The sequence below is a fragment of the Microplitis demolitor genome, chromosome 2, assembly GCF_026212275.2.
Source record: "Microplitis demolitor isolate Queensland-Clemson2020A chromosome 2, iyMicDemo2.1a, whole genome shotgun sequence".
NCBI lineage: Eukaryota > Metazoa > Arthropoda > Insecta > Hymenoptera > Braconidae > Microplitis > Microplitis demolitor.
The window spans coordinates 6,182,727-6,200,608 of NC_068546.1; the positions used below are offsets into that span (position 1 = coordinate 6,182,727).

General features: G+C 29.3%; 3 protein-coding genes across 3 annotated transcripts; 1 reads left to right on the forward strand and 2 right to left on the reverse strand.

Moving 5' to 3' along the window:
* Positions 1-7,737: 7,737 nt before the first annotated feature.
* LOC103576476 (histone H2B) lies at positions 7,738-8,529 on the reverse strand. Its single transcript, XM_008556695.2, has one exon. The coding sequence runs from the start codon at positions 8,502-8,504 to the stop codon at positions 8,130-8,132; it is 375 nt and encodes a 124-aa protein (XP_008554917.1). The 5' UTR covers positions 8,505-8,529; the 3' UTR covers positions 7,738-8,129.
* Positions 8,530-8,956: 427 nt separating this feature from the next.
* LOC103576475 (histone H2A) lies at positions 8,957-9,379 on the forward strand. The gene has a single exon (XM_008553391.3). The coding sequence runs from the start codon at positions 8,983-8,985 to the stop codon at positions 9,358-9,360; it is 378 nt and encodes a 125-aa protein (XP_008551613.1). The 5' UTR covers positions 8,957-8,982; the 3' UTR covers positions 9,361-9,379.
* Positions 9,380-11,854: 2,475 nt separating this feature from the next.
* LOC103574057 (uncharacterized) lies at positions 11,855-13,044 on the reverse strand. Its single transcript, XM_008553390.1, has 3 exons — positions 12,970-13,044; positions 12,722-12,844; positions 11,855-12,641 (listed from the first exon to the last, which is right to left on the reverse strand). The coding sequence occupies exons 2-3, from the start codon at positions 12,793-12,795 to the stop codon at positions 11,870-11,872; spliced, it is 846 nt and encodes a 281-aa protein (XP_008551612.1). The 5' UTR covers positions 12,796-12,844; positions 12,970-13,044; the 3' UTR covers positions 11,855-11,869.
* Positions 13,045-17,882: the final 4,838 nt, after the last annotated feature.

Here is a 17,882-nt window from a genome sequence, read left to right on the forward strand (position 1 = left end):
AATATTTTTCAATTTCTTTAAATGCCTTGATTTTTTTCATTTCTAAATTGTTTTTTTTTTTTTTTTTTACATTTTTATTTTAGCAGCTCAAAATCAATTGTCTCTACTATTGTTTTATAATAATTATTTTTTAATACTAATGTTACTGGTAATGCGCAATAAAAAGAAATGAATTATTTTCACTTTTTTTTTTTTTATAAAACACATTTTATCTATTCAATTGGACTGTAACAAAAGAAGATAGTAAATACGAGAAGAAACTAAAAAAATAAATTAGACAAACAAGTTTTCGTAAATTATTAGTTATAAAAATAATCAACTTTAGATTATTACGATTACAATAATATTAATAATAATAATAATAATAATAATAATAATAATAATAATAATAATAATAATAATAATAATAATAGTACTAATAATAATAAATGATAAAGAATGTGAAAAAATAAATAAATAAACAAGACTGATTGTGAGTTTAAATAAACATCTAATATTTATTTATTATTGAGCAGTAACAAAAAAAACTAACAATACTAACAAAAAATTATTCAAGCAATTTAAAATTTTGCGCTCTAATTTCATCGACAGTAGCGCCAATAAAATACTCAATGTTTTTTTTTTAAATTTAAATTTAGGGTATTCCTCTTTTTTATGGACTTTTTGCCTTGATTAATTTTGTTCATGTGAGCTTTACTAATTATGATTATGAGTAACAAATAAAATGATTATTATTATACTAAAATTGAAAAAATTATAATAATAATATATGAAATTAGTAAATTTAGATAATAAAACTAAATAAAGGTAATGTAAATAGTGAGCCAACTACGGGTCGAATTTTGACATTAAATTAATTATGATAAATAAACTTATTAATTGGATTATTTAATATACATATAAACTTATAATGTGCAAAAAAAAAACATATTAAACAAAACAAAAAAAAAACACTTCCTATAGAATTATTCGAAGTTGAAAATCTAATTGATTAATGAAAATTTAAATTAATTTATATAAAATAATTGCAATGATTGTATATAATTATATATACACATATATTATAATAATAAATTATAAAATATAAGAAAATATTTGCAACATTCCGATGTGAATAAATTACAAAAAAAAGTAATAGAATGAAATAAATAAATAAAGAATATTCAACAATACATAACCAAGGGTAGAGGTCAAATAAAATAACGTTATAATTAAATTAACGTTATAAATTAAATAAATAAATAACAAAAGAAAAACTCAAATTTTTTTTCTCATGTGATAATTAATATGTAATAAATAAAATAATAAAACAATAATCACCATAATAATTAATTGATTAATTAATTATTCGTTAATAACCCTGATTAAGAAGTCTAATTTGAAATGATTTGAAAAATCTAAATTATTTCATAATGTTTCATATCACAAATGATTCAATTTAATTTGAAATGATTCGAGCGTTTAAATTATTTCAAATAATTTTAAATCATAAAATAATATTTCGTTATTTTTTAATTCATTAAGTTTTAAAAAGATTCATTCGAAAATTTATACTCGATGCAAAATAATTTAGACAATTTGGAATGATTTAAAATGATTAAGATTTACGTAATCTCAAATCATTCCAAATTAGATTTCTTAAACAGGGAATAAATCATTAGACGAGTAAACAATCGTGTGATGTAACTTTAAATAATTTTGTTTTATTTTCTATTGAATGTTAGCTGTAGCGCTTAAAACATTTTTTCCCTTTAGTATAATAAAAAAAAAATTATTTTAAAACAGCATGAATTTTATCTTTTATCTTATTCTAAATTAAAATGATTTGATCGTAAAGCACTCTTTAATGCTTCGCATCATGAGTCGTACAAAATTTATTGGTAAATATTTGGAATTGGGGCTAACTTTAGATGCGCGATTGAGGAAAAAAAATTCTTGTTACTTTAAGGATTACTTTAGATAAAAAAGAACAAAAAGTAAAAAAATCTTAATTTCTTAATGAATTACAGGATCTTAGAAATTAAAAAATGCTTTACTTCCTTTGAAGTTCTAAAGTATTTAATAAACGCACAATTTATTTCTGATAATAAAACTTCCATATCGTGCTTGAAAATTAATTTTTGTGCGCGGATCAACTGCAATTCTAAAAAGTTACCAATATATTTATTCATTTGTTATATATAGGGTAGAAGTACCGTTTTATAAGGCTAGATTTTATAAATTAAAATAAATTATTAAATGTCTAAACATCTCTATGTTTGGACATTTAATGGCAGAGCAGCGGCTACAAATGGTACTTCTACTCTATATAACGAATTTTATAATAAAATTGAGTAAAAAAATAATTTTCAGCATAAATATTTAAATTTTGATGTAAAATATTACAGTATTAATCATATTGTCATCTCTCAACAAAGTTTTAAAATACTACGTCAAAATATTAAATATTATTTTAATAATTTTTATCTCATAGTTTAAAAGAATTCTGGTTTTAATATTTTGACTTAAGTAGAAGTTGTTTATTGAAAGTAATTTTTATTTAATAGGAAAGAAAAAAAAATTGCATATGTTTTTTCTTTGTTGTATTATTTTAACACATATGTTATGATTGATTTGTTTTTATTATTGATAATCACGTTTGATATTTTTTCTGGTTTATTAAATTAATTATACTCAGATAAATACGCTTGTCAATAGTGTATTTATGAACACATTTTATTGGGTTGTATATATATATTTATTTATTTATTTAACGCCAATCGGCAATGCTCATTAACAATTTACATATGTAATGAAAGGAGAGTAACAGGCGAAATAACGCTTTAAGCGATGGATTGTAATATAGATATATAAAAATAATGAAGACATCAGATTGCACGTGGAGGGGTTCGTGGTTGGTCGTTGTAGTTCAGTACCAGCTTTTTGACAGACATCCGAAAGGATGGGTAGGGACAACCAGAGATGTTCACATCCGAGCAGATAGCATTGACCGAATATTTTGTTGGTAGGCTCAAAACGGATATAGTTTTTGGAGGAGTTTGAAGTATTTAGTAGCCAGCTACGTCGTAGGTCCGTTTTGGGGCAGATAAATTCAAAGCGTTCAAGTATTTCTGGAGAGTCAATGTACCCGTTGATTACATTGTAGAAGAACGAAATTTCGTTAAGTTGTCTTAAATTTTCTAAATAATTGATATGAAGGTACTCATATACTGTGTTGGTGTCCAAGTCATGGCATGTCTGTCGTAAGGAGTAAGATAGGAACTTGCAGAATCTGCGTTGGAATTTTCCAAGCCTAGTAACCAGTATTTCGGTATGGAGTGCACAGATGACCGAGTTATACTTCATAATAGGTCTCACCAATGAGGAGTAAAGACTAAGTAATGTAGTAACGTTTCTGAACTCTTTGCCTTCCCTAACGATGAATCTGAGGGTGCGATAGGCCTTTTGAGTGATGTTGTCTATATGGTGTCTAAATGATAACTCGCTGTCGATGATAATTCCGAGGCCTTTGATAGCAGAGACTGCTTTGATGGACTCATTACTAAGGTTGTATGCGGCAGGCAGAGAGAAGGGCGATCTAGTTATCACCATGATTAAAAAATGTGCTATCACCATGATAGTACATTTTTTAATTTTAAGGTTGGGTTTGTTGGTCTTTTCGATTCGAATACTGTTCGCACACCTCTAGTTTAATTAATGACTACGGAAGTTAGGCCTAAATCCGAAAGTCCCGTCGATGTGTATCGCTGACTCTTGATCAATAAAATTAACCACGTCATTGCTCCAAAATCTTAAACGAGTACTTTTGCCACTACTAATCACTTGAATTTGATGTCGAGTTATTGGTCCTGAATGTTCCAATTGAGTCGTGTAGGACAACAAATTTTGGCCATGAGATGTTTGAAGAAACTCACAGTAGGCCATAAAACTTTTTGGGTTTTTTGGGATGTTTTTACGAAAATTTCGTCACACTGACTTCGTATTTTTATATACGGAGCTCTTGAAGCTCCTAAAAAGTTCCTTAAAAAGAAAACAATAGAGAAATTAAGAAGGGCGAAATATTAATGATAAGCTATCGCACTATTATGAAAAAATCGGCATTAAACAGACAAGAAAAATGTTAGGGTGCTTACTTTAAAACTAGATGCTGATACGCAATATTTAATTGCCCTCCGATTAGCATATTTTTAGCAGCTTACTTTAAGTTCACTTTTAATTGACCACGATCGACCAGTCGTATGATGTTTTAACATTTACGAAAATAGAATTTCAAAGTTTCCGAAAAAATTTTGTGTAATTTAATTAAAATTTTTTTGTAGCACCTACGAATTAATTAATTTTAATCGTACTTAACAAATAACAAATTAAAAGCAGATGAACTTCGAACAGATTACATCCAAGAGCTACAAAATATTTTTACTATTATCGTAATTCACTTTAATTAAAACGGTGCCATAATTATTGATGTTCTGCAATTACATTTTTTTGAAATTTATACATTTGACTTGCCATTAAATACGGTTTGTACATCAACGAATGACCCATATTTAATGTTATGAAAATTTGAAACCATTAGTTTACAAATATTTTACTTTTATATACATGGTAATTTCTACGTTGTTAACATGGAAATTTTTCCCATGTTGACATAGGAACAGTTCCAATGTTAACATTGGAATCGTTCCTATGTAACATAGTTATTTTTTCAATGTTGATATAGGAAAATTTACATTGTCAATATAGGAATAATTCCTATGTTACAAAGAAAAATTTACCATGTGACATAGCAACAATTTACATGTTGGCATAGTAAAAGTTAGAATGCCAACAAAGGAATTTTCCCCATGTAAAATTGGGAAAATTCCCATTTTTTTCTTTCCGCGTATTGATCAATTTTCCTTATAATTTTTCACAGCAAACTTTCACCTATTCTACAACTTTTCCAGCAATGTTCATAATATGACAACTATGGGATCTATTTTTTTTAGATTCTTCAAATTTCTTATTTCAGTTTTTTTTCTTTTATATGTCTTAAAATAATAGCTTGCTCAAGATTCACTGTTAATAATTATCTGACACACAACAAAAAATATTAATTTTAATTATTAATAATAATTAATTATAATTTTACTGCGGAAATAAAATTAGAAAATTTTGATGATATTTGTGTGTCAGATAATTATATTATTAATAGTAAATCCTGAGCATGATATTTTTTTAAACATTTTTCTTTAAAAAAAATTGGAATGTGAAATTTAAAAAATCGAAAAAAAAAAATAGATCCCATCGTTATACCATTAAGGGCATAGCTGGGTAAGTTGTGGAATAGGTGACAGTTTGCTGTGAAAAATTATGACGAAAATCGATTAGTACGTGTTTTTTGTAAATCGACAATTTAGACTTAGAAGTTTAAATTTCAATAGAAGCGTGGTTCAAAAAAATTTTTTGATATTTTTTACTGAAAAGATGTCTAATAACAAACATATTTTGACTCTTTGAAAATTTTATTTAAACTACTTTTCGCGAAGTTACAGGCGTTTGAAAACAAAATCTCTTCTTTTTCAAAATTCGATATTTTGAAAAAGGGTCGGAGGAAAAAATTAAAAAAAATCATGAAGGCCTCTTTCAACCTATGCTAAAAGGTAAAAAAGTTTCAAAAAAATCCAAGGTTCAAAAGCTAAATGGTGTCCGATTTGGCGGGGAATCCCTGATTCAGAAATCTAATTTGGAATGATTCAATCCATGCTAGAGTGTATACCTATGTATAGTCAATTTTACCAACTTTGGATCGCGTGTGAATTATTCTAAATTAAATTTCTGAATCAGGGATGCCCCCTGTGTATTCTCAAAATTTGAATATGATCCACCGCCTAGTTTTTTAGAAAAAAAGATTTAAATATAAAGTTTTTAAAGTTCTTATACACAGGATCTTTTGGCGGACAAGCTTCTGTCATGACTTATTAGATTTTTTTCATTACTAACATACCAAGTTTTAGAAATAAAAAACCACATGTCATAAACTTGAATATTGTTAGAATATAAGATTTAAACAACATAGCGTTACTGTTGTAATTATTTAAATAATTGAAGTTAAATTTTATTTTTTAATCTCGTTCATCGGCAGGGATACATACTATTGAGGGCTTGGCAACGTTGCGGAAGCAGCTGAGAGAAAAAACAAAGATAGAAATACATTGAAAAGAGAGACGAGATTAGAAATAAATTTTTCCCGCTTTAATTTGAATATCGATGTTTCAGAAGTTAGAATGCGCTGTTGCCACATCTTTTTATAGAACCATATGAGTCAAAATAAAAATAACCAAGTCATTTTATTACTTTTTTTCATTAAATAACTAATAATTATTCATTTATGATTTCGTTATGTTATTGTAAATTAGAATAATTAATTTTTATAACTATTAGGAGAATTTAGAAAACAAAAAAAACTCAAACACTACTTTGACTCACTAATTTCGATCGGACCTCCTTAACATGGAATCGATTTTATTTTTTTTCATGCACGGGAAAAAAATATTGTTCGTCGAACGATCTAAAGTATAGGAACTCGTAAATTGTTACCACAACGATACGTATACTTAAGGTAAAAATATCGTATCGTTCTTGTAACTATCTATTAGATAGCTGTGAGTCCTATACGACTTTCTGTAATCATCTCACACGCGACCGTCTAACCTAATTAAACATCCATTTTGGCGCCTATTTTCAAATTTAACAATTCGAGTTCATTTTTTTTTTAATTTGTTAACTATCTATAACCTCACTGATTATTTACCTAATGATCAATCTAATAAAACTGCTATATATTTTAATTGTGATAATTATGTAAAAATCAATTTATATTAATTTAATTAATTGAATTTATGTTATATTTAAACATTTATATATATATAACCTCAAAAATTAAAAGATATATTTATATTTATATTTTTAGTTTATTTAGACTGCAAATGATAAATCAGTTTTATAAATTATTTTATTTAATCAAAATTATTTATTAATGATAAAGATTTCCAAACGTGTGTCAGATAAGGCTCAGAGCGATACGGTATAGGTCTCAGAGCTATCTACCGTATTGTTGTCAGAACGATGCAGTAGATCGTTGCAGTAACAATCTAGCAGATAACTATTGCGTATTGTTACTGTACGCTTATTTAAAATAAAAAGATTTCAATTTTTTCTGCTTTCAATATTATTTTAAAATCATAAAATATTAATGTAATAAATTTCATGTTTATTTTCAGGAACAAAAAATATAAAATATCAGCAAATTTATTTCCTTTGATGGATGGTTTTGTTGACCTTCCGCAGACAAAAGTTTAATTTTTAAACGTACACTTAACTGAATATTTTTCTATTTGATAATATACTCGAAATATATAAACATTTATTATTTTCATACTTTAATAAAAATATAAATATCAAGGAAATAACTACGTCTATTTTTTTTTTTATGAGATGTATTTCTTGCAAATATGATGGCATATATTTTTCGAAGATGATACCGTTCTTTTTAAATATGATATGAGAAGGATACATTCAAGTCGTGATCTTTAAATTAATTATAATTATAACGGCTGTAAATTTTAAAATAATGATTTCATAAAGATTCGATTGAATGATTTAATTGAAATAAATATCGTGATTGACATAAAGTATTTTGAAACTCTTAATTTATCTTATCTGCTTATTCATAATCGTAATATATATATGCGAAGCAGTTTATAAAGAATTGAAGATGAAATATATAAACTGAAACTGACAGTATTATATTAAAGCAAATAAACATAAATTCCTAATTAAATAAGGAATATTATTTCTATAAAAATTATGAGTATTTAAAATTCATTTCTGAGCAAATAAATGTGTCACATTGGTTTATTGATAAATTAATATTTGGCAGAGCTGAGGAATTAGTGCTTCTAGTATATGGTGAATAGTATAAAATATATTGAGGGCAAGCTTCAAGGCCCCAGTACTATGTGATTTGCTGTATGCTAAGCAAATTAATATTTTAATTTGGATTTGACAAACTTGATAAGCATAAATACGTTTTGAAAAATTTGGTGGCCCTGAAAAGGGCCGTTTGGTTTATTGAGGGATTGGGAAATTTATTTAGAGCTGGTGTACTTGGTGACAGCTTTCGTTCCTTCACTGACGGCGTGCTTGGCCAATTCACCGGGTAATAACAGTCGCACTGCAGTTTGAATTTCCCGGGAGGTAATGGTGGAACGTTTGTTGTAATGCGCAAGTCTAGACGCCTCAGCTGCGATACGTTCGAAGATGTCGTTTACAAAACTGTTCATGATGCTCATGGCTTTACTGGAAACTCCAGTGTCAGGATGAACTTGTTTCAACACTTTGTAGATGTAGATGGCGTAACTTTCCTTACGCTTCTTCTTGCGTCCTTTTTTATCGGACTTGGTGATGTTCTTCTGGGCCTTGCCCGACTTTTTCACAGCTTTACCGCTCGTTTTAGGAGGCATGATGATAACTGAGTCAACACTAGTACAAGACTGGAGTCAAAATGTGAATTTGCCAACTTTTTGTTTCTTTTTTAACAGCTACCGCATCGATATGATAGAACCAATGATATCGCATTCCATCGAGTGGAGGGGTTACACGTAATATTATTGGATCGCAGGTACCGAAAAGGAATAATAACAATAGTAACCCTTCCCGAATCTGCGATCCAATGAAATCGTCACATTTATAAAGGGGGGTATTTCTCAGATTATGAGTGGCTCGCAGTAACCGATAAAAAATAATAACAATATGAATCGCATCGGGACCTGCGATCGAATTAAAAAAGAATATCAATGGAGGGGATAATTTCTTCACTGTGAGTGGTTCGCAGTAACCGACGTAAAGTTGGGAAATACAGTGACTTTTGCTGCCGAAAACATAATTCGTCTCTGACGCTTTTGAGTAAATTACGTGTTCCGTTCACTCTAACTTATAATAATGTCTGGTCGCGGTAAAGGTGGTAAAGTAAAGGGAAAGTCAAAGACCCGTTCAAGTCGTGCTGGACTTCAGTTCCCAGTGGGTCGTATCCATCGTATGTTGCGCAAAGGCAACTACGCTGAACGTGTTGGTGCTGGTGCTCCAGTATACTTGGCAGCTGTTATGGAATACCTCGCTGCTGAAGTACTCGAGTTGGCAGGTAACGCTGCTCGTGACAACAAGAAGACTCGTATCATCCCACGTCATCTCCAACTGGCCATCCGTAACGATGAAGAGTTAAACAAACTTCTTTCTGGAGTCACCATCGCTCAAGGTGGAGTTCTACCTAACATCCAAGCTGTCTTATTGCCCAAGAAAACTGAAAAAAGCAGTTCTTAAATTACTATTCATTTTCCTGATAAACCAAACGGCCCTTCTCAGGGCCACCAAATATTTCAAAACGTATGAACTTCTCTAGTTCCTAAATTCCTTATATAATTATAGACATGAGTATAGTATATGCTGAAAAAAAGTAGTAATACTTGCCATCTTAATGAAGTAACTATTCCTATTCTTACATTTTAATGATTCTTATTCTTTTATGTTAACTATTACTATCGAAGATGGTAAGCATTCGTATCTAGATAGTAACCATTCCTATCCGTGATGATAACCATTACTATTTTAGAAGATAAAATTAAAAATTTTTCTTTAAAAAGTTTGGAGAAAATAATCTGCATGGAATTTTAGCCAACTAATGCGCATGTATTACGATGAAATTAAACCTAGAATGTTTTGAGTATAATTTTAAAGTGACTCAAACTGTGTTGATCTGAACCACTTATGCCTGCGCAAATAACAGTTTCTTGCTTGGTGTATTTCCTATGTACGCTATCAGCGGTGTCACTCAGATGGAAGAATTCATTCGGGAACATCTTTTAACTATTTTTATTCAAGATATATGCTATCAAATTAATGAATAGTTTGAAAAGACTGAACGAGACAACACCAGTACAAAGAAACTAGTCTGACTTAAAGGAGTAGCTAAATAGTAAGTGTATCAGTTTCTAATTCTTGGAATTTTTAAATTCGTACATTACTCTAATATTGTTTGTTTTATTTCAGAATTCCACTTAAATGTTACGAACATAGAATAAATATTTGAGATTTCGATGTAATATTTATGAGTTAGATTGAATCTTCGAGATTTCGAGTTAATGCACTGAGAGTAGTCTTGGGCCTAATCGGTCACCACTGAGAGCGCTCAATTTAGTTCATAATCCAATGGCGAACTAGTTCGCTCTTTTAGTTCATTAGTTCTTTTTTTTAAATAATTTGATAAAAACAATAAATAGAGAAAAAAATATATTTATGATTATTGCGGGTTCTGTTTATTTATGGAACATAACATTTTTTTATTTAAATAAGAGTGAGAAAATAAAAGAATTTATACTAATAATTAGTCAACAGCTAGTCTCGTTTCTAGTATAATGCGTAATTATATTACAATATTTAAAAAATGCTAATTATTACAATTAAAGTTGACATTTTTTTATAGCACATCAAATCTTTTACTTAAGTAAAAATGAAAAAATTAAATAATTTATATTAATCATTAGTCAACAGCTAGTTTCGTTGAGTAATGATCTAATATATAAATAGTCCCTCGAAATATCAAGGCGCGCACAGAAAAAGTAAATAACTCGGTTGGTCACATAGTGCCAGTGTCTAGTAAAACCGACGCTAAAAAAAATTTAAAAAGAACTATAAGAGCGAGATCATCGATGAACTAGTTCGCATAGTTCACCTAAAGGAGCGCTCTTCCGACCTAGGTCGTTCGCGAACTACCCGACTAACTGAGAGAACAATTTATTTGAGCCAAATAAATAGAATTATTTGACTGTACAAAATCATTCTTTTCATTCAAATATATATTTATTTATACTTAATAAATCTTTTTTGAAAAAAATTTCCAATACCGATTTGTTAACTATAAGCAAATCATTATTTCATTCAAATGAACCATATCTTTGTCTCAAATAAATACTAATTGGGTCTACTGAAGTATGGAATTTATTTACCTGAAATAAATTTTATTTGTCTCAAATAAATTGTTTTCTTATAGTGTGGATACACACAATCTTTGTGATTTAGAACTAATGGGCATGAATAAGATTCAATGTTCGAGACTATGGGCCCAAATATGAACAAAGTTACACACATGAATTTTTAGCAAGATTTTCACTCTCAGAAATAGTGAATTACATTCTGATGTAGTAAGTAATAACGTACTTATTAATTTCATATGAATACATTTTAGAAATTTTTTCATGAAGAAAATATATACTTAAGAAGATTCAGAAATCAGAATAGCTTCCTAGGATCTCAAAACGTCAACATCTGATGAAAACTTAATTTTCGAAAATCGGACCAAAAACAATAACTCCCCGAATTTTTGGAAATTTTCAATTTCCTTAGCGGGAAGTTGAAAAAATTTTTCCCTACCAAACTAATACAAAGGTCGTATAAATTCGAGTTATAGAAATCTAATAAGTAAGAACATTAATGTATTAAAAATCTGTCACTTAGATGTGAAAAAAATCGTAATTAGTAATTAAAAAATTATACTTATTATTATTTGATTATAAATCAGGATTTAGAACCAAATGTAGGATCAAAGGGATATTTAATCTAGTCTTCTATGATCAGATTGAAATGATCTAGGTCCAGGTTTAAATTGGTTATCATTAAATAAAGAGAAGTTTAAACTAGTTTTCTATGATCAGGCTTAAATGATCTAAAATTAGATGCAGGTTCTCAATAATAAAGTTCGAATACTATAAATAAGTTTCAAGTTTTTTTATTGCTTCATTTTGGCCATTGAATTTAAGACAGACCTACAATATTTTTAATGTGCAGAATTCATATTTCGAGTTCTAACATATATCAGACCATTAGCTTGCCATGCACAAAGTTCTGTATTAGGTTTTATACTACTAGGAACAATATATATAGCCTTCGTATCAGATCCAGTGTACTCTAAGTCAGAAGGTGGAGGTGGGCTATTTACGTACTGATTATTTGGAACATTACGCTGTGATACATATAGTTTATTATTCCTGAAATTTATCGATACCAATTTGTTTAATTGAAAATGCGATCTGCCAAAACAAAATGCATACTGATGTCCCCACGGCCAATGATCAGATCCTCCTGAATTGTCATTATCTGGTGGTTGAGGTACATAATTTCTGTCACTTCCAGGTTTACTACCTTGATAAACGTAAATGTATCCATTATCGTGGTAAATATATATCAATTTTGATGGATTTATTTCTGATGGATCCAGTGTAATCATCCTATTATCAGCCACACGAATTTGAAGGTCTTGCTTGTAGCCAGTTGATGTTGACGAATAGTCGGTGTCCCGTTGGGTTATCACTAGTTTATTATGCTGGTAGTAAATCTCTATTTTGCGGTTCTGTGAAAAATCTTTCAAACCAACAGTTAACTGGTCTCTATCGTCGGTGATTTCGACGTGGAACACTGTTGGTGCTTGATTGTTGTTATTATTAGGATCATGAGGTATCGGAGTGTTGATGGTTGGTGGATTGTTGTTACCATTACCAGCACCATTATCAAAAGCAGGTTGATTGTACATGCATGAAAAATCTCGATCTCTGTAATTTAAGATAATGAATAGCTATAGATTATCTGTAATTTTTTTCATAGATTATGGACATGATAATTATTTTGCTACCTAAGGTTATTATGAAAATCATTTATTGAACATTGTGACCATACTTCATTGGATGGAGACTCAATAGGTGCCATTATCGAACGAGTAGAACAAGGCCCACTTTCATCGTGATTTGCACCAAAGCTACAGACATGATTTGTAAAAACAATCGATGTTTTGAGCATTAGTGATGAGACAAGTTTTCATATCAGTAATAGTGTGGTTGAAATAAAATTTTTGAAGAAATAATGATAAAAAAAAAAACTTACACGTGACCTAACTCATGAACAGCAGTAAGGATACCATGTAAATTACCGGTTTCGTAAACAGCTCCTCCTTGTGGTTCGTATCCATTTACATTAGTACAAGCACTGGATACATATGCCAATCCAACTACTCCAGTTTGGACCTCATAGCCATCACGATGACTTATTAGTGCAACAATATAAAATTAATTCATCAATTTAAATATTTCGGATTTGAAGTTGTGAATTCATATATTTATAAAATACTTACGGTGTCATAACAATATGAGTGTCGTAGCTATTAAGGGGGATTGAATTTCCAGCATTTCGTAACCAAGGACCCATTTGAGATATTACCGAATCATATCTAATTAAACCCTGTCCCCCCCACGAGGATGATGGAGATAATACCCTCCAGACATTTTGATCCTTTATTTTTGAAAAAAATATTGATATTAAAATTCTTAAATTTATGTTGTGAAGGCATCAAAATAACTTTTTTTTTGTTTCATTTTTTCAAAACTTGAGCTTCATTTTTCCAATGTTGACATAGGAATTTTGACATTTTGCATTTTTCAACGTAAGAATAATTCCTATATCACCATTAAAAAATCCTTATGGGGAAATAGTTCAAATAGCCATTTTTTTCTCCGCGTAGTAGTCTAATATTTGAATTTTATTAAAAGTTTTTGGTGTTTTCTCTTATAATTTATTTTAATTGCTATTTGCTTAAATTTTCAGAAGATTTGATAGAAATCTATCTATTGCATTTTCGTTCATGGAGGAATTTTCAAAGAATTTCACCATAGTTTACTATTTTAATCCGTTGAGTAAGTTTCAAAAATACCATTGATTCAAAAGTTTATATATGTACATATATACACATATATATGTAACGTATCGTGTTGCGACGATAGCACTTACACGGAAAGATTGTAACCCGACTGGTTAATGTTCTGCACCGTACTAAGTCGGGTACAGAACAGTAACCAGTCGGGTTACAATCTTTCTGCGTACATTCTCTAGTAGAAATAATCGAGGGCCGCCTAGATTACAAACTAGGCCCTCGCTAGCGATATCGAGGCAAAACTATAAATCGCGCTACCTACAACTCATGCGTAAATATTGATGAACCAATATCCGTGTACGCTAGTATGTGTGTATTTTATTGTATACAGTAAATAACCTACTAGAAGAATAAAAAATATGTTTATAAATATTATGAGTAGTTTAAAAAATATTAAAATGTAAATTAATTGTGTAGTTATGTTGTTAATATCTCAGTGTATAAGTAAATAATTAATTTTAATAATGGATATAATTAAAAGACTTGATACAATAACCAAACTCCGACTTTGGGCAATAAAATCCAATATTGCAGATTGCCATTTAGATGATTTGTTAAAATATTACAATATAGTGTGCGTCCAGAAAAATACGTAATATTAAATCATTAAATATTAATGATAGTTAATAATTGATATTAATGATGTGAAGAAATAATAATTTTAATGTTACCATAATTAATAAATGTTAAAATATTCAAATTTTAAAATATTAAAAAAATAAATAAATTATGTTGTATTGTTTTTTATAATATTCGTTTTATAAAAAAGTTTGACTAAAAGAATGTTAAATAAAAAAGTTTTTAAATTATTCAGATTATTAATAATTATTAGATTTTAAATTAGTAATTTAATTGTTACAAATAATCTCTATTTCAATTTTTTAAAATAATAATTTATAATACAGTCGAGTCTCGTTATGAACCCGCATAAAGGGGTGTAGGGGAATATAATTCTAAGAATTTGTGTACCCCCACTCTGTCAGCGCAGGCGACAGTCGTGAGTTGAACTTCCCCTACTTTTTAAGCGTGTGAGTGTGTACGTGATTGTTTCCAGTATCTCGTTATGAGTCCGTTTGACTTGAGTGTTATGTTTCTTATAGTAATACAGCTATACAGTGTCTTGCTTATAAACAAATAATAGGACTAATATGATAAATAAACTCTTAATTTCTTTTCATGAATATACGGTCTCATATCGAGACTCTGAAATTAATTTTTTTTTCACGTTGTGGAGGGGGAAGGTCTTCCGTGGAAATCCTGGTTCACGGACTCATAACGAGCGGACTCATAACGAGACTCGACTATAGTTTATTTGTATTTAATCAATATTTAACCTATAATTGGGAATCATGGGATTTATAGTATCGCCATTTTTTATTTCATTTCTAGGCAAACTAGCCAGCGTCTCGATATTATACTAGCTAGCGCCTGGCTAGAATCTAGTAAAACTAGCCAGCGCCTCGAATTCATTTCTACTAGAGTTCCCAAACGGATCTTAATGAAACTCGTCAAACTTATTCTATGAATGGTAAGCTCGGTTAAGCTCAAAGATGAGGAAAATCGGTCAATTAATTTAGATATGGTGGCGAATTGAAATTTTCAAATTACCAAAAAAGTTACGTTCTCCACTTTTTTCTTAGATAACTTTTTAACGAATACATGTAGCCTCATTCGATAAAAAGGACGTCATAGTTGATAAAATAAAGTATATTTGATTGTTTTCTATTTTTAACTGTACGATAATTTTTTGAATTTTAATAAAGGTTCAAAGTTACATGATTGATTTTTGTGTTATGGTAAAAAAGTCTTTATTATATCTTTGAAAGTTTTTAACGAAAGATTATAAAGATTTATATAGTTATTGTTTAGACAATTATCTTGATCAAGTTTTTTCAGTTCGAAATTCATAAAGATGTCAAAAAATTAATATTTATTTCAATTTTAACTAGAAACTTTAAAATAAAGGAATAATGTGAAATCTACTTCCATTTCGGGTGCCGAACGGACTTTTTCGGTTATTTTCACTACCGTTTTATTGTGTTCAACGTTAACTACACTCACAATTAATAATTTATAATTGAAAAATAGTATAGTTGTGTTCATGTACCTGAGCTATTGCTACTGCTGCGACACTCAATTTGTATCGTGGATTTTGTAATGGACGATAATACAAATCAACTCCGTTCCAAAATTGTATCAAATATGGAATTATTCCTTGTTCATTAAAATTTTTGTAAAGGGCATAATCGACGAGTATCAATACCTCAGGATAGATTGTCTCGGGAATTCTTGTAGCTGCTTTCGCTGGGTTTCGACGATTTACTCCAACTCCAAGAACTGATCAATAAAAAAATTCTAATCAGTATCATTATTTAGTAATTTATTTGAAGTTATTTTTTTTTTTTGAACAAAAATACTGACAGTCCGTTACAGCATGAAATATTTTATTAGCGATGGATGTAGCTATATAATGATCTTGATTGTAAGTAATATCTGAATCTCTGTCTATCGATGCATTGGGGTTTAATTGGTCAATTATTAGATTCTCAGAGCCGATAAATCCGTACTAGATGATGTATAAAATGATTCATAATTATTTAAAGCTATCAATTATAAATGTCGATAAATTATAATTTTACTTTAATTTTTGTCGATCCGTCTATGGGATCAGTTGTTAGAGTAAATGCCGCTTTTTTTTCTTCGTCGACATAAAGCTTTGATAGTAAGTTTGAACTGAACATCTAAATAAAAATTTTTGTTTGAGTATTTTTTTTTTCATGCGGTATTATAAAAAAAACATTTTCATACGTACATTGTATTTTTTTTCAATTAACGTTTGTGACTGTCCCGTTCTTAGAAAGTAAACTGGAGTTTTGGAACTGAAGAGAATGCCGGTCGTTTGGCGTAGATTTAAATTTATATCTCGACCAAACGCTCTAAGTGGAAAACTAATTGAAGAATCAACTGATCGTTTATGTCTTCGTGGAATTGTTATTTTGATGATTTCACGTTTTCCTAAGGCAAAATAAATTTTTATAAGTTACATATAGGTATATAAAAATATCAAAATAGTTTTAATTTTTATTTTCCATGCCTATTATAGGAAACTATAGTTTCAATTTTTTTTTTTCAGATAAATGATATCATCATATACCCTTTTAAAGATTCGTATCGTTTTTATTAACGTATGAGTAAAGTTATTCATCAAGAAATTAAATTTACCAAAAAAATTATTACTTTTTTTACACTGCAAAAATTTGGGAGCGAACTCGAAGTGATTACGGATTTAATTTAAATCCGAATTCACTTTGTTCCTTGGAGTTCCGGAGCTGAAAAAAAAAACCACTCCGCATACAGAGTAAATAAGGAGTATGTTTGTACAGAGTAATGATTTCAGATTGATCTGGATTTAATTACAATCTGCATTCACTCTGATTTGGAGTTTTAATATTAAAGTAAACACTTTTTAGAAATAAATTTCACTCCAAACCGGGTCTTCAATAGTAAATTAAACTCCTTTTCGGAGTGAATTCCACTCCGAGGGGATTGAATCAATAAGCAATCATCCGCTTCTTATTCACTAATGACTTACTCCGTGTTCACTCTACTAATTTTTTACAGTGTATAAATGAAAACAATCAAGTATTTTTTTTTAATTACTACTTGTAATTTATTAATAATCACCTTGAGAGTCAGCATGCCGATGTATGTTTTCAAACTTATCTTCAGTCTTCAACTATTAATTAATTCAATTCATTAATTACAATAGTATATTACACACCTAGGGCAGTAAAGTAAGAAATGTCTCAGGTCACATGTAATTGTTGGCTGAGGCGAAGCCGAGCTCAACAAACATATGATCTGAGGCTTTCTTATTTATTGCCCAAGGGGCGTATACTATTTTTCTCCTCGACGGAGGCAGAAAGCGCAACTTCGTTTTGCACAGCGGGACAAAAGTTGACGCTTTCTACTCAGAGGCGAGAAATAGTCTATTAATTTATTTATATTACTCACTGAATTGGAGACAACAAAAAGCATGGTACTCAATAATACCCATGATATTATTACTTTGGTATTCAAATTATCTAAT

What these genes read in the sequence shown, in the direction of transcription:
- LOC103576475 (XM_008553391.3), top strand. Translation starts at nt 8,983, where the DNA reads ATGTCTGGTCGCGGTAAAGGTGGTAAAGTAAAGGGAAAGTCAAAGACC.
- LOC103576476 (XM_008556695.2), bottom strand. Translation starts at nt 8,504, where the DNA reads ATGCCTCCTAAAACGAGCGGTAAAGCTGTGAAAAAGTCGGGCAAGGCC.
- LOC103574057 (XM_008553390.1), bottom strand. Translation starts at nt 12,795, where the DNA reads ATGGCACCTATTGAGTCTCCATCCAATGAAGTATGGTCACAATGTTCA. An exon ending in GATTTTCATAATAACCTTAG is followed by an intron (nt 12,642 to 12,721) that starts GTAGCAAAATAA and finishes CTTAAATTACAG; the next exon opens with AGATCGAGATTTTTCATGCA.